Source organism: Spermophilus citellus, assembly GCF_964194105.1.
Source record: "Spermophilus citellus genome assembly, chromosome: 5".
NCBI classification, from domain to species: Eukaryota; Metazoa; Chordata; class Mammalia; order Rodentia; family Sciuridae; genus Spermophilus; species Spermophilus citellus.
In genome coordinates, this window is record NC_138186.1 from 59,335,502 (window position 1) to 59,351,554 (window position 16,053).

General features: G+C 36.7%; 1 protein-coding gene across 1 annotated transcript in view; it reads right to left on the reverse strand.

Moving 5' to 3' along the window:
- Nucleotides 1–16,053, reverse strand: part of XPO5 (exportin 5) — a 51,326-nt gene that overhangs the window by 11,102 nt on the left and 24,171 nt on the right. Inside the window, exons 15-20 of the mRNA XM_081295289.1 lie at nt 13,714–13,869; nt 11,979–12,020; nt 11,625–11,714; nt 10,704–10,903; nt 10,458–10,557; nt 9,424–9,605 (exon numbers count right to left, since the gene is read on the reverse strand). Of these exons, the coding sequence (XP_081151415.1) occupies nt 9,424–9,605; nt 10,458–10,557; nt 10,704–10,903; nt 11,625–11,714; nt 11,979–12,020; nt 13,714–13,869 (770 nt within the window). The remainder of the gene's footprint in view (nt 1–9,423; nt 9,606–10,457; nt 10,558–10,703; nt 10,904–11,624; nt 11,715–11,978; nt 12,021–13,713; nt 13,870–16,053) is intronic.

A 16,053-nucleotide genomic window follows, 5' to 3' on the forward strand; every position in this document is an offset into this window, starting at 1 on the left:
AAGCAGGACAGCAGGTGGTAATATGCCCCATTTCTCAATGCTCTGCCTCCATTTCAATAACATGAACCTGGAAATAGCTGTTTCAGCCTTCTGAGGAACACAATCTCAACGCACAAGCCTGTTTCCCACCAAAATAACTAACTCGAGCAATTATAGGCTTTGTTTAAGGAGCAAGGGCTGTAGATCACTGCTGTCCATAGTACTCCCTTCCTGCCCATAGCAATGGTCCCACTGAACAATTGACAGCCAGAATGAGTGCATAACTACCTGTGTTGTTTTAAAGGTAATTATAAAACATTTTAAATATGTAGAAATGATAGACACTAGTCATGGGCTACATAATGACATTTTGGTTAACAAGATACCATACTTGGTGCTATTAAGATTGATTATAATGGAGCTGAAAAATTCATATCATCTAGTGATGTGGCTATTATATGACATCATAGTGTTACTCATGTGCTTGGGGTGATGCTGTATAAAAGAACCTACTATGATGTCAGTCATATAAACAACTATGTACAGTAAAATACTTGATAATAAGTGACAATTTTTATTAGATTATGTACTTACCATACTTTTTATCATTAATCATTATTTGAGTGTACTCATTCCATTTGCTAAGAAAAACAAAAAGTGAACTGTAAAATAGCCTCAGGTGGGTCCTTCAGGAGAGATTCCAGAAGGCCTGTTATCACACATGACAGCTCCATGTGTCACTGCCCCTGAAAACCTTGCAGTGGGACAAAATATGGAAGTAAAAGACTGATGCTTACTGATTCTTTGTAGGCCTAGACTGATGTGTGTTTGTGTCTTTGTTCTAGTTTTTTGTATGGTGACAGGTAATCTCTAATTGTCCCTCTACCCAACCAAGTCAACATACATTAAAGAATACATCTTTTTTCCCCACTGACTTACATTACTTTAGTCCTACATCAATATGTAATACATGGGAGTCTTTTTAGACAATTTTACTTTTTTTCCCCCGCTTGGTACCAGGGATTGAACCTAGGGACGCTTTATCACCGAGTCACATCCCTAGTCCTTATTTATTTATTTATTTTGTAATAAGGTCTTGCTAAGTGGCTTAGGTTTGTTTTTTTAATCTTCCTGCTTCAACCTCCTGAGTCTCTGGGATTACAGGCCACTGCACCCAGCAGCACTTCTACTTTTATGGTGAATCCACCCTCACCTATGAAGGATTACTACTAAAAAACTGAATTGGTATCAGATCAATTATCTAGACCAGAGATCACACAGTAAATATTTTAAGCTTGGCCAGCATTATGGTCTCTGTCCTTCACTACTGAAGCACAACAGCAGTTACAGAAAATAATGAATGGGCACAGTATATTCCAATGAAAATTTAATTACAAAACACATGGAAGCCTAGGCTTGGCCCTTGGGCTACAGAATGTTAAGCCCTCCTGTAGACCAAACTATTTTTTTATAAGAAATATAAATAGAATATGTCAAACAATACTACAGAGATGCAATCAATTAAATCCAATTGGGAATACAATATAAGTACACTGTTTTTCAATAAATAAATCGAAGAAATGGCTCTGAACTTATGGAGACTTAAGAGACATATCAACCAATACCGTGTATAAACCTTGCCAGGTATGGTGTTGCACACCTGTAATTCTAGCTACTCAGAAGGCTGAAGTAGGAGAATTGCAAATTTCAGGCCAGTCTGGGCAACTTAGTGACCTTCCCTCAAAACAAAAAATAAACAGGGATGAGGGTTAGTTCAGGGATAGTGCCTACCTAGCATGCAAATCTCAGTACTGTAAAATAAAACAACAAAACCCCTATAAATAAACTTTGTTTGGATTTTGGGTCAAAATAAAAACATTATGGGGATATTTTATGATACTACTGTTAATATTTTAAGTTTTTATTTTTTTTTTTGGTACTGGGTATTGAACTTAGGGGCACTGGACCACTGAGCCACATCCCCAGCCCTATTTTGTATTCTATTTAGAGACAGGTTCTCACTGAGTTGATTAGCATCTCATTGTTGCTAAGGCTGGCTTTTAACTAATGATCCTCCTGCCTTGGCCTGCGGAGCAGATGGGATTACAGATATGTGCCACTGTGCCCAGCAAATATTTGTAAGATCTAATAATAGAAATGTAGCTGGGTGTGGTGGCATGTGCCTGTAGTCCAGCACTCACGTGGATCACTTGAGCCTTCGGAGTTCCAGACCAACTTGGGCAACAGTGAGGCTTCATTTAAAAAAAAAAAAAACAAAAAAAGGCCAGACAAGGTGGAGGCGTCACATCCTTATAATCCAAGCCACTCTGGATGCTAAGGCTAGAAGATCACAAATTCAGGGCCAGCCTTGGCAACTTAGCAAAACTGTATTGAAGGGCTGGGGATGTGGCTCAAGCGGTAGCGCGCTCACCTGGCATGTGTGCGGCCCGGGTTTGATCCTCAGCACCACAAACAAAGAAAGATGTTGTGTTCGCCGAAAACTAAAAAATAAATATTAAAAAAATTCTCTCTAAAAAAACCAAAAAAAAAATTGTATTGAAATTATTAAAAAAGGTAAATTGGAAAAATATTAAAAACAGGGAGGATGTAGTTTAATGGTACAGTGCTCCTGGGTTTAATTCCCAGTACAGGGGTGGGATACGAGGGCTGGAGAATGTGGTTACATTAAAAGACATTACTATATTATTAGATTTATATTGCTAGCTTCTAACCTAGAATTTTTGTTGTTGTAACCAAGGATTGAACCAGGGGCACTTAACCACTGAGCTATATATCCCAGCCCTTTAAAAATTTTAAATTTCGAGACAGAATCTCACTAAGTTGCTTAGGGTCTTGCTAAATTGCTGAGGCTGGCTTTGAACTTGTGATCCTCCTGCCTCAGTCGCTGGGATTACAGGCACGCACCACAAAGCCTAGATCTAACCTGGATATTTTGCATGTGTGTTCACAAGTGTTGAAGGCCTGTAATTTTTCTCTTTGTTACTGCCAATGTTTGAATTTAGTATCTAAATAAATGAGCCTTATAAAATGAGCTGTGGGACACTCAATTTTTCTATTCTCCAATTTACTTCCTGTCTCTATGGATTTACCAATTTAGATACTTGATATAAAGGGAAGTATACACATATGACCTTTGTGTATGGCTTTTTTCACTTAGTATAATTGTTTTAAGGTTTATCTGCATTACAGGAATTAACTGGTAATTAATTTCTTATTATGGCTAATATACTAACATAAATATACCACACTGTGTTTACCCAGTCTTCCATGGGTAGATATTTCAGTTGTTTTCAACATTTCACTATTATTATAGTGCTACTAGAACATTTGGTCAAGTATTTTGAGTACTTGTTTGCAATTCTCTTGGTTGTATATTTAGGAATAGAATTGCTAGGTCATGTGGTAATTCTGTTTAACTTTTTGAGGAACTACCAAACTTTTCCACAGCAGCTGTACAATATAACATTCTCACCAGTGATGTTATGAGGGTTCAAATTTTTCTATATCATTGTCAACATTTGTTAAACTCTTTTTTTAAAATATTTTTTTAGTTGTTGATGGGCCTTTATTTTATTTATTTACATGAGGTGCTGAGAATTGAATCTAATGCCTCACACATGCTAGCGCTCTACCACTGAGCTACAACCCCAGCTCCGAGATTAGATTTTTATCAAATGAATGATTTACAAATATTTTCTATTCAGTAGATTCTTCTCACTTTATTATATCCTTTAAAAAGCTTTGAATTTTTGCCAGGCGTGGTGGTGCACTACCTGTAATCCCAGCAGCTCATAGGCTGAGACAGGAAGATTATGAGTTCAAAGCTAGCCCCAGCAAAAATCAAGGTGCTAAGCAACTCATCAAAACACTGTCTCTAAATAAATTACAAAATGGGGCTGAGGATGGGGCTCAGTGGTTGAATGCCTGAGTTCAATCCAGGGTGCCAAAAAAAAGCTTTGAATTTTTTTTTCTTTTTTTAAAAATTTTTTAGTTGTAGTTGTCAATACCTTTATTTTTATGTGGTGCTGTGGATCAAACACAGGGCCTCACATGTGCTAGGTGAGTACTCTAACGCTAAGCTACAACCCCAGCCCCAGTTTTAAATTTTTGATCTATCTATTTTTTCCTTCCCTTGTGCTTCTGCTGTCCTATTTAATAGCCCAATGCCAAATCTAAGACTGGGAAGATTTACCCTTGTATATTCATCTAAAGAGTTTTAAATAAAGATATGAAAAATTGTGCTCTATATGTGTAAGAAGAATTTTAATACATTCCGCTGTCATGTATTACAAAAAAAAATTTAAAAGAGTCTTATAGTTTTAGTTCTTGTATTTAGGTCATTGATTCTGAGTTAATTCGCACATATGGTTTGAGGTAGGGGTCCAACTTCATTCTGTTACACATGGATATTCAGTTATCCCAGCAGAATCTTTCAATTCTGAATGTCCTGACACCCCTATGAAGAAACAATTTTATATAGATGTACGGGTTTTTCTCTGGATTCTCAATTCTATTCTTTTGGTCTATATGTCTATTCTTATGCTGTTATAACACTGTTCTGATTACTGGAGCTTTGTATTAAGTTTTGAAACAAGAATTTTACTTCCCTGAACTTTATCCTCCCTTTTCAAGATTGCTTTGGCTTTTTGGGGTCCCTAGCAATTTCTATTTATTTATTTATTTATTTGTGGCCAGGATGGCCTCTCTGCCTTAGCCTCCCAAGTAGCTGGGATTATAGGCATACATTTTTTTTCTTTAAAGTGATACTAGGGATTGAACTCAGGGCATTGAGCTATATTTCCTCCCTCTCACAATTCCTTATGAATTTGAGGATCAGTTTTTCCACTTTTGCAAAAAGATGCTGGAATTTGAATAGTGATTACTTTTATCTTGCAGGCTGCTTTGGGTAGAATGCCATCTTAACAATATTATCTTCTAATTCATGAATATGAGACTACTTTCCATTTATTTAGGTCTTTTTTAACTTCAGCAATGTTTTATAGCTTTCAACATGTAAGTCTTCCATACCCTTGATTAACAAATTTACTCCTAGGCATTTTATTATTTTAAATGCTACTGTAAATGGGAATTATTTTCTGAGTTTTTTTTTTTTTTTTTTAAATAGTTCCTTGCTGAAGTATAGAAACACAACTGAGCTGGGCATGGTGGCTCACTTCTGTTATTCCAACAACTTGAGAGGCTAAGGCAGGGGATCATAAGTTCAAGGCTAGTCTCAGCAACTTGGTGAGACCCTCTCAAAAAGAAGATATTAAAAAAAGGGCTGGGATGAAGTTCAGTGGGAATGTGCCTTGGGTTCAATCCCTAGTACTAAAACTAACAACAAACAAAAACCCCACATCCATCTTGTATCCTGAAACTCTGGTGAATTTGTCTCTTAGCTCTAGTAATTTGGTTGGGGGTGAGGTTGGAGGACTGTTCCATATCTAAGATCATGTCATTTGTGAATACAGTTTTACTTTTTTGTCCATTTGGGTATGTTATTTATTTATTTTTTTCTTGCCTAATTGCTGAGACTTCCAGGACACAATGCTGAGTAGCAGCACTGAAAATGGGAATACTGTCTTGTCCCTGAAGGTAAAGAGAATAATTTTCAGTCTTGTAACACTGAGTGTGATATAAAACATGGACTTTTTCATACAAAAAAAAATTTTTTGGCTGTAAGTATAGCCTAGTAGTAAAGCTCATGCCTAGCACATGCTGGGTCCTGGGTTTGATCCCTACCATAAAACAAACAAAACAACAAAAAATGGTACCAAAAAACCCCTCCAAAAAACCGTGTGTGTGTATATTTTTTTCATGTTGAAGAAGTTCCGTTCTATTCCTAATTTTCTGTTTTTATCACGAAAGAGAATTAACATTTTCAAATGTTTTTATTTTCTGTGTTGAAGTTTTAGTTTGATTCCTTTGTTCTTATTAATGTAGCATATTATGCTAATTGGTTTTTGTATCTGACCCACACTTGCATCCCTGGGATAAATTCTTCTTGGTCATCATGTGTAATCTTCTTACTACACTGGTAGATTCAGTCTGCCAGTATTTGTCCAGGTCACCTAAAACTTTGCCTTACCCTTTATCTCCTGCTTATGTGGAGCCTTACCATTGGTAAGAGGTGCCTTTATTGGCAGGATGCCAGTAGTACTGGGAATTAAAAGCCTAGGGGTGCTCAACCACTGAGCTATATCCTGGCCCTTTTTGTTTTACACTGAAACAAGGTCTCTCTAAGTTGCCAGGTGAGCCTTGAAATCCTCCTGCCTCAGTCTCCCAAATTGCTGGGATTACAGATGTGTACTACAGTGCTCAGTTGGTATTTATTTTTTAAAACTCCTAACTGCCAGCTGGGTATATGGTGGCACATGCCTGTAATCCCAGCAGTTTGGGAAGCTGAGGCATAAAGATCACAAGTTCCAGCCCAGCTTGGGTAACTTAGTGAGACCCTGCCTCAGAAAGAAAAAAAAGAAAAGACATAAAGGACTGGGGATGTAGCTCAGTGGTAGAGTGCTGGCTAACTATGCACAAGGCCCAGTATTCAATCCCCAGTATAGCAAAACAAAACAAAAAATTAAAAAAGTAGTTTGCTATTTTTTTTGGTTTCAAAATTCTGATAAAATTAGTTCTAAGAAGAAATTAATAATTTCAAGTCTGACAGAGACTAGTCACCTACTTTTATTCTTTTAATTTAATATCATTGTGACCTCAAGTTTTTTTTTTTTTTTTTTTTTTTGTACTGGGAATTGAACCCCGAAGTACTTTACCACTAAGCCACATCTCTAGCCTTTTTATTTTGAGACAGTGTCTCACTAAGTTGCTTAGGGCCTTGTTAACTGCTGAGGCTGACCTCAAACTTGCAATCCTTCTGCCTTAGCCTTTGGACTTGCTGGGATTATAGGGGTGTGCAACTATCCCTCCCTCCCCAAGCTCCTATAGTTTCCATAATAAAAGGGTTCACCTACCAGTATGTCAAATGTTCCTGATACAAGAGAATCTTGTATTCTTTATAGCTTCTTCCTTCCTCTTCTTCAATGACATACAACCACTGTGGCTACACCTCTACTCATAAGTGGTGGCAGAACTCAAGAGTATAGAACACTCAAATAGGAACAGTTGTGTGTTTACATACAGGGGTGAAAACAACTTCTGGTAGTATTTAGGCTCCCCTTGCCTGATACACTTTGCCCAGCAATACCATGTTCCTCCTAATGTGAAACTTGGTATTGCCTGGCAAAGGAAGGGACATTAGATAATAAACATTTTCTAAACTCCACACCTTTTTGAAATATTTTTAGTATCACCAGCTAAGAGTATAATAAGTAGGCTAATAAGACTTTATGTATATTAAGCATACAATGTAACAAACTTCAAGAAAACAGAGGAACTATTATTCTAATAGATAATGATAACTAATCTTCTGAAAACCAGAGTTCATCTCTCATAACTGTCCTCTGTCCAACCCACTGGGCACAGGACTGTCCAATGGGAAGTCATGTAAATTATTTTAAAATTTCTATAACTACATTAAAAAAGTAAAAAAGAAACATTTTATATAAGCCAGTGTGTGTCAAAAACATCATTTTAACATTTTACCAATATAAGAAATTATTAATGATACTTTTTTTTTAAACTAAGATTTAGAAATGTGATATTTTATACTTGAATAGCTCATCTCAATTCAGACTAGCCAAATTTCAAGTACTCAAAAGCCTCATGTATGTAGCTAGTACTTTCTATACTGGATAGTGTTACCTTTAATACCTTTAATTTGTCAGACTATTTGATCTGTGAGTATGTGTGTGGTGCGGGGGACTGAAATCAGTCTGCACATGCTAGAGAAGCACTCTACATTCCCAGCCCTTATCGGACTATTTGACACTGGAAGTACTCTCAATACCTTGTCACGTATTTCAAGAAAGTAAACTTTTCTCTGTTAAAAAAAATAGTAATCTGGGCTGGGGCTGCAGCTCAGTGATAGAGTGCTCACCTCGCATGTGGAAGGCACTGGGTTAGATCCTCAGTACCACATAAAAATAAATGAAGATATTGTGTCCATCTAAAACTAAAATAAATAAATAAATAAGCAAATAAAGGTGCTGTGTCCACCTATAATTAAAAAAATATTTTAAAAAAATAGTAGTCTGGGGTGGGTTGTAGCTCAGTGGTAGAGTGCTTGCCTCCATGTGTGAGGCACTGGGTTGGAACCTCAGCACCACATAAAAATAAATAAAATAAAGGAAAAAAAAATACATAAAAGAGTAGTAATTTAACACTCCTCATGACTGGTGGAAAATATAAATTAATATAACTAATTTGGAAAACTAGTTCTATTGGTGATGTGCCTTATAAACTGGGAATTCCATTAGTATGTGCTTACCCCAATAAATTATGTATATACGTTTACTAAGACTTTATAAGAATGTAATTGCAACACAATTTGTAATGTTAAAAATCTGCCCTCAGGGCTGGGGATGTGGCTCAAGCGGTAACATGCTTGCCTGGCATGCACAGGGCACTGGGTTCGATCCTTAGCACCACATAAAATAAAATAAAGTTGTTGTGTCCACCAAAAACTGAAAAATAAATATTAAAAAAAAAATCTCTCTCTCTCCTTAAAAAAAAAAAAAAATGCTGCCCTCAGGGGCTGGAGATATAGCTCAGTTGGTAGAATGCTTGCTTAGCTTAGCATGCACAAGGTCCTGGGTTCAGTCCTCAGCAACACCAAAAAAAAAAACAAACAAACAAAAAACACACACACTTTTGATTTAATTTATGTAAAGCTCAAACAAACAAAGCACCCTCCCCCCACCAAAAAAAAAAAAAAAAACAGGCAAAATGTTAAAGGAATAGTGTTTACATTTCAGTTCAGTCATTACTGATAAATTCAGTTAGTTCATATGAATACCAGCAAGAGAAGGACTACTATAAAAATAAACCATCCTGCTCCTAATGAACAACTCATTTACAAGTAAAAATTTAGATTAAATAAAATTTAGAAGTAAGGATGACACAAAAAGAAGTGGAAGAAGAACATGCAAGAAGCTTTGAAGTGAAAAGTCATTCTGGGATTAGCTCCCATAGGCTTACATGAAATACAAGATTTATACAAGTAAGAATTGTAATTTTTATTTTACTTTTTTTGTAGGACTCGGGATTAAACCCAAAGATGCTCTATCACTGAGTTATAACCCCAGGCCTCAAACTTGTGATCCTACTGCCTTAGCTTCCCAGTGGCTGGGATTATAGGTGTCAAACAAGAGCTTTTTTTTTTTAAAGGAATCACTCAAAAAAGAATCAAGACCTAATCCCTCATTACTACTATTAAAAAAAAAATTAAACTGGTTAAACTATTGAGAGTCTTCTTTGGAAAAAAAAAAAAAGACTAACAAGACAGAAATTATTTTTCTCACTCACCTTATAAGGGCAAGTAAATTGTCAAGAAGTTTCAGAATCTGCTCTGTGCAGGGGTTACGAAACACTGGATTTCCACTGGGTGTATAACCCACCACAAATCCCCCAGCTTTGGCCTCTTCTAGGTCAGCAGGCCAGCAAGTTCGCTTCACAACACCCAGAATGCTATACACACAAAAGCTCATCTACAGAAAAGCACAAATGAAAGGTAAACATAAATGGGGAAGAAAAGATGAAAGCACTATTAGATATATTCAAGGCTGTGGTATAAGTGACATAGAGACCATAGAAAATAAAAGAGCCCTCTGTTTCTCTCTGTCCCCATGGGATCCCTGTCCCTTCCTTTAGGTCAAGTCCAAGAGGGGTTCTCTCTCTGGCATTTTCAGAGGCAAGGGTGCTTTTTGTAAGCTTCCCTTTCATGTCTTTTCAATGGGCTTAGTGACTATCCCACAAAATCTTGATTAGAAGGTGCCTTAGATATGCTCCAAAACTAAGTATTTGAACTACCTTAATTTCATCATGTTTCTGAGCTGGCCTTGTACCCTCTAGCTCGAACTTCAGCAGTTTTTGCCTTATTCTCCCATGACAGACCTCTTTTTAACCACTTGCTAGGTTAATGAATGTGACTTGCCATAAAGGTGCCAGGAATAATGCATATTTGAATAGCAATTAACTGAAAAAAATTCAGGTTTGCATGTTAGGCTATTACTTTGAATTTTATATGTCAGAGAGCAATGGCAGGGAGGGCTCACCTTACAAAGTAATAAGTTATAACCTACTTCCTCATTATGCCTTTAGTCTTCAGAGATACTTAGAGATCCTTAAAGCGAAATAATGACTTCACAGAAAAGACCGTCTGCTCTGCTGTGGGAACTAACTCAAGAATTTAAAACTAAAGAAGAAAAGCAGCAGCTTAGGTAAGTGGAGACACCCAGATTTCTCACCAATATAGACAAATCTATGAGAAACTTGACAACTGTTAACATCCCTATTCCTACCCATGGCCAAGCAATTTCCTGTTCCCAGCAAAGTCTTACTCGTGCACGATTCAAGCCACAGGGATCCTCCAGAGCTGGATCACAACTTTTCAGATCTGCACCCACATAGGCAATAAAAGCATCAACATCTGACAGCACTCTGAAAAGTGAAGAGGGGGAAAGAAAAGTTATATCATGATTTTAAGTAAGGACAATTTCTTCCATAAGAGCTTTAACTTTAAGGCTGGAAAACAGAATGGGTAATCAAGTGCAGTGAGTCAGGCAATCTCCAAGGATGGTTTCTACCTGTGCATGTCTTCAGAAAGCCAGATACTGGCCACCGGTGCCATCAACTCCTCTAGGAATAACTTTTGACGTTCATAGTTCTTGAATTGGTTGCTAATGAGAACCAGGGCTTCCATGAGGGCACATTTCTCCATTTGTGTCAAGAGTAGCTCATTGGACAGGAGCTGCTTCACATGGTTATAAAGCATATCAAAATTGGGCTGCAGATCACAAAGAAAAAAAGCTGGTGGTAAAGGCCTGATTTTCAGGAGAGGTTGGTCACTTTGAAGGAAGAAAGAAGGAGAATCAAGGCAGTCCCAGAAAGGTCAGGCCTATAAGGCTATAACACAGTAATTTTGTTAGAATTTTTTCCTTTGTCTAAATACTAAGGCGATTAGGCAGAAGACAGTTCTTGTTCAAGACAATACTCAAGTATTTGGAGAACTGCACTTTCTCCCCATACTACAACTATGAAGGTAATTTGTCTTTTTATACATCAACTTTATAGTATATTAACAGGCAAAGATCAATTTGTTATGTCTATAGAGATACAATTACTGTGTATTAAGAAATTTCTGGAAATTTTAGGAGTAATGGTAAGTTTCTTATAGAAACCTCCCCCAAAAAGGGTTGAAACTTGCATCTGAATTCTTCCAAGTTTAGGCACATCGTTGTAGTAACACATCAAATAGTAAAGAGTTGTAGATGGATGGGGATAAACTTAGTTATGCATATAGAAGAGAACCATCCATTTTGAGGGAAGGACATATTTGCATTTTTAACTCAGTTGAGAGAGGAAGAACACACCAATTCAATACTACTTCTCTATGTGAAGCTACAGTTTCTAGTTTTTCCTAGGCATTAAAAGAGCTGGGTTTACAGAGAAATGTAACCAAACTTGACAGGCTTCAGAAGTGACTCAGTCAGGGTCAAGTGGCTTACCAACACAAGCTCAGGGTAGTCCCGGCACATCTTGATGATGGAAGAACAAGCATGCCTCCTTACATTCCTCACTGCCCGAGTTCTGGGGGCCTGGAGACATTCAACAAACTCAGAGCCAATTTTAATATAATTTACCCCTGCTGCATAGAATCATGTGAATATCTCAGGCAAATTCACAATAAATTTTCACAACTGTAGGAGTATAATGGAGTGACATTTATAGTCACCATAAGCCCATGTTTACATTGTTTTTACTAAACTCTTCCACTTACATAAAAATCTAGACTAAGTATTAGGTATTCATACTTTAGCTTCCAAGAAGTTATAATCTGTTGGTTTAATTAATGGTCTTACCTTACTTTCTTCAACAGTTTCAAAAGTGACAGATGAAAATAGCTAAAGGGAGGAGGAAAAAAAAAGGTCACTTGTGGTTTTTTTTTTTTAAATATTTTTTTAGTTGTTAACAGACCTTCATTTTATTTATTTGTATGTGGTGCTGAGAATCAAACCTAGTGCCTCACGCATACTAGACAAGCATGCTACTACTGAGCCACAACCCCAGCCCCATCACTTGTGTTTTTGAACAGTAGATATCATAAAATTTATCAAAATCCCAGGAGTATATTCTCAGAAATAATCTGATTACAAAAAGCTTTCTATTGTGTTATGAAGCATCAGATATCCATTTTCTCAGATACCTCTGTAAAATGCTTGAGATTTACAATTTAATTATCAAACCACAAAGTAAAAGGTCATGGAATCCCAGAATAATCCATACCACCTGTCAAACAACTCAGCTATGGTGATACCTCTCGTTCCTTTTTATCAAAAGTTGAGTGATCTACTCTCTGTGAGTCTATTTTATAACTTCTCATTTACTCCTTAACCTGATACAATATGGCTGGTTTGTTGGTCACTATGATGGAATTATACTCAGATGAGGGTCTCACCAAGAAACCCACTGGAGGTCTGGGGGTGCAGCTCAGTGGTAAAAGGCTTGTATAGTACATGTGAGGCCCTCTGGGCTTGATCCCCAGCATCATACACACAGACACACCAAAAAAAAAAAAAAAAAAAAAAAGGAAAGTAAAAGGGGCTGGGTTGTGGCTCAGTAGTAGAGTGCTCGCCTGGCATGCACGGGGCACTGGGTTCTATCCTCAGCACCATATAAATGTAAAATAAAGATACTGTGTCCACCTAAAAACTAAAAAATAGGTATTAAAAAAAAAAAGAAAGAAAAGAAAGGAAGAAACCCATTGGGCATTCTCCAACTCTTGAGAATTTTCTGAGGTGCTGCTGGCCTATGACACAATACTTCTTTCATTACCCAGGCTATTTTTTTTCTTCCATGGGGACTTCTTATCACCACTGTTCCTCTTCCAATGATGGCAATGCTTAGGATTGCCCATAACTCTACATACATCTCCTCTTTCTTAGGAATTCCCTTCTATAGCCCATTTACTGTGAGATACCTCCATCCAGATATACTACATATACTTCAAACATAGTATTTTCAAGTATCATTTTTTTTTCTTCTTTACTCCTGCTCTCTTCCTGGTCCAGTATTCTCACTCAGCTGATGGTTCTGCCACCCCCTTAGTCATTAAACTGGAAACCAGAAAACCATCCATATTGTTCCTTCTCTCACAAATTCCCTCATCATCTGACAGCATACTCATAACCTGCTTAGGTATTATTTTCTGTTTTCCAGCATATAAGTCTATCAATTGCAATGCCATATAGATAAAACATTTGTTTATGTGTCTTTCTTCCCATAGTGCTCCTAAAGGGCAACGTATTAGCAGTATGGCTCATTCTCAGTAAATTTTTGATAAATGAATATATGACTGTTTACTAGTTTGCCTCATGTACTTTCAAAAAGTTAAAAAAATAATTAGGGGCTGGGGTTATGGCTCAGTGGTAGAGTGCTTGCCTTGAATGTGTGAGGCACTGGGATTGATTCTCAGCATCGCATATAAATAAAAAAATAAAGGTTTATCAACAACTAAAATGAATAAGATTAATAAAATTAAAAAGATAAATAGCTTAGATATGTTAAGATAAACTTTACAAAGGTGAAGGACTTTACCTTAGAGAAGACTTGGGGCAAGAACTCTGGCCTGTAGGTAACAAATGAAAAGAGTGCTGAGATGTTAGTGAGGACACAGGATAGGATGAGAGGATCCTTGGTGTCAAAGTTCAGGACCATCTGCAATAGCTCTATTCCATCATTAATAGGAATTTCCTATAAACAGACATGAAAAGGAGGTTCACGTGGCAGCCTACACTCAGAGATAACAACTTTTGCTAAATTCCCTAGTTTAAAAATACATAATATGGTTACCATATATAATTTTACATACTGCTTTTAATCCTTAAAATTCAAAGCATTAATTCCATATTACAAAATTTATGATGCTATTATGTGCCATATTAGGGATGTAGAATTTCCTATGATTAGATTCAAACTATTTCCAGTTCTACACTATTGTCAACAGTACTACAATACACATCTTTTTTAGGAAAATTATGTTTACACTTTCAATTATTTTATTGTGCAAGATATTTTTGGTGTAGGGCATGGTGGTGCACTCCTGTAATCCCAGAGGTTCGGAAGGCTAAGGAAGGAGGATCACAAGTTCAAAGCCAACCCTAGAGCAATTTAGTGAGACCCTGTCTCAAAAAAGAGAATTTTAGTTGGGCTGGGGTTGTGGCTCAGGGACAGAGTGCTTGTCTAGCCTGTGTGAGGCCCTGGGTTCGATCCTTAGCACCACATAAAAATAAATAAAGGTATTGTGTCCAAGTACACCTAATAAATAAATATTAAAAAAAAAAAAAAGACTTCTGGGGCTGTTATTGTTGCTCAGTGGTAGAGCACTTGTCTAGCATGTGCGAGGCACTGGGTTCAATTCTCAGCACAACATATAAATAAGTAAATAAAATAAAGGTCCATGAGTAACTAATAAAATATATATATTAAAAAAGAGAGAGAGACTTTTGGGGATGAATGGAATTGTTAGGTCAAAGGTATATTTCAAAGAAGTTGCTTTTCTCCCTCCCAGAGGAACCACCAGTTCTCATGGGTGGCACTTGGTTTTTCTCTTCTCTCCAGCTGACTAAACTTTTTTTCTGTACCAGTTAATTTTTCCAACTAATAGAATAAAGGCAGTTTTCTAAAAAAAAAAAAAAAAAAAAAAAAGAAGTTGCTTTTCTTTTTTATAGGCTTTATCAACTGATTCTTTATCCAGTGTTTATCTTTCTATTGTTCCAAGTTTACATTTTAAAGTCTGTTTCGTAAGTTTAAAAATACAAGTACTTGGGCTGTGGTTATAGCTCAGTGGTAGAGTACTTGCCTAGCATGTGTGAGGCACTGGGTTCAATCCTCATCACTCATAAAAATAAATACATAAAATAGAGGTATTGTGTCCATCTACAACTAAAAATTAAGGGAAGAAATTCATGTAGTTAAAAGCCACTACTTTTTTCCTTCCTCCCAATTTAAATTCTTTTCCCAAAGTTATTTATTAACTAATCTAATCTTTCTTGTTTCTTTGGGAGCTTATATATGTTTCAAGTTGTTTCTAGATTATTGTCTCAACGGGTTATATTTAATGCCAGCATTATACTGCTTTATTTGTAAGTTTTACATTTTACTATCTGCAGAGGCAAACTGATCCTCATTTGCAAAATATGATTTCCTTTTCTTCACAACTATCCCCTACACCAATTCATCACTGAGGCTGTTAAAGCAAGACTCTATCCAATGTTCTCAACACCAAAAGTGCAGCTACTACCTCTATGAATTAGATAAGTAGCTTTTAAAATCTTTTTAGCCAAAGAATCTCTTGGTCAAACTCTTTCACTGAAGGGTGAATGAACATGATGAAAGTTTAGCTGACATGATTTACAGTGGGGTAGAGGATTGAGAGCAGAAACTGAGCAGTCTGCAAACCACTAAACTAGCCAATACTCTACAAAGTCAGAAGTCAATAACCCCAAGATAAAATGGATCAGGTTGAGATCTGTCACTTACATACACAGGGACATATAACATATTATGCAATTTCATTAACAAATAAATGAATAACCTCATTATATACTCATCACATATCCACCTCTTTTTTCAGGGGTACCAGGGATTGAACTTAGAGGCTCTCAACCACTAAGCCACCTCCCCAGCCCATTTAATTTTCATTTTGAGACAAGGTCTCACTAAGTTGCTATGGACTAAACTGCTTAGGCTAGTCTTGAACTTGAAATCTTTCTGCCTCAGCCTCCCAAGTCACTGGGATTACAGGCATGTGCCACCATGTCTGGCTACTCATCTTTCTTGATTAGAAATAATTCATTGTGAACTCATTTCATATTAATGAAGAAAACAATAGGTTTTTAGAGTCAAAAAGTTTACTTTAAGTCACTGACAAGGCCA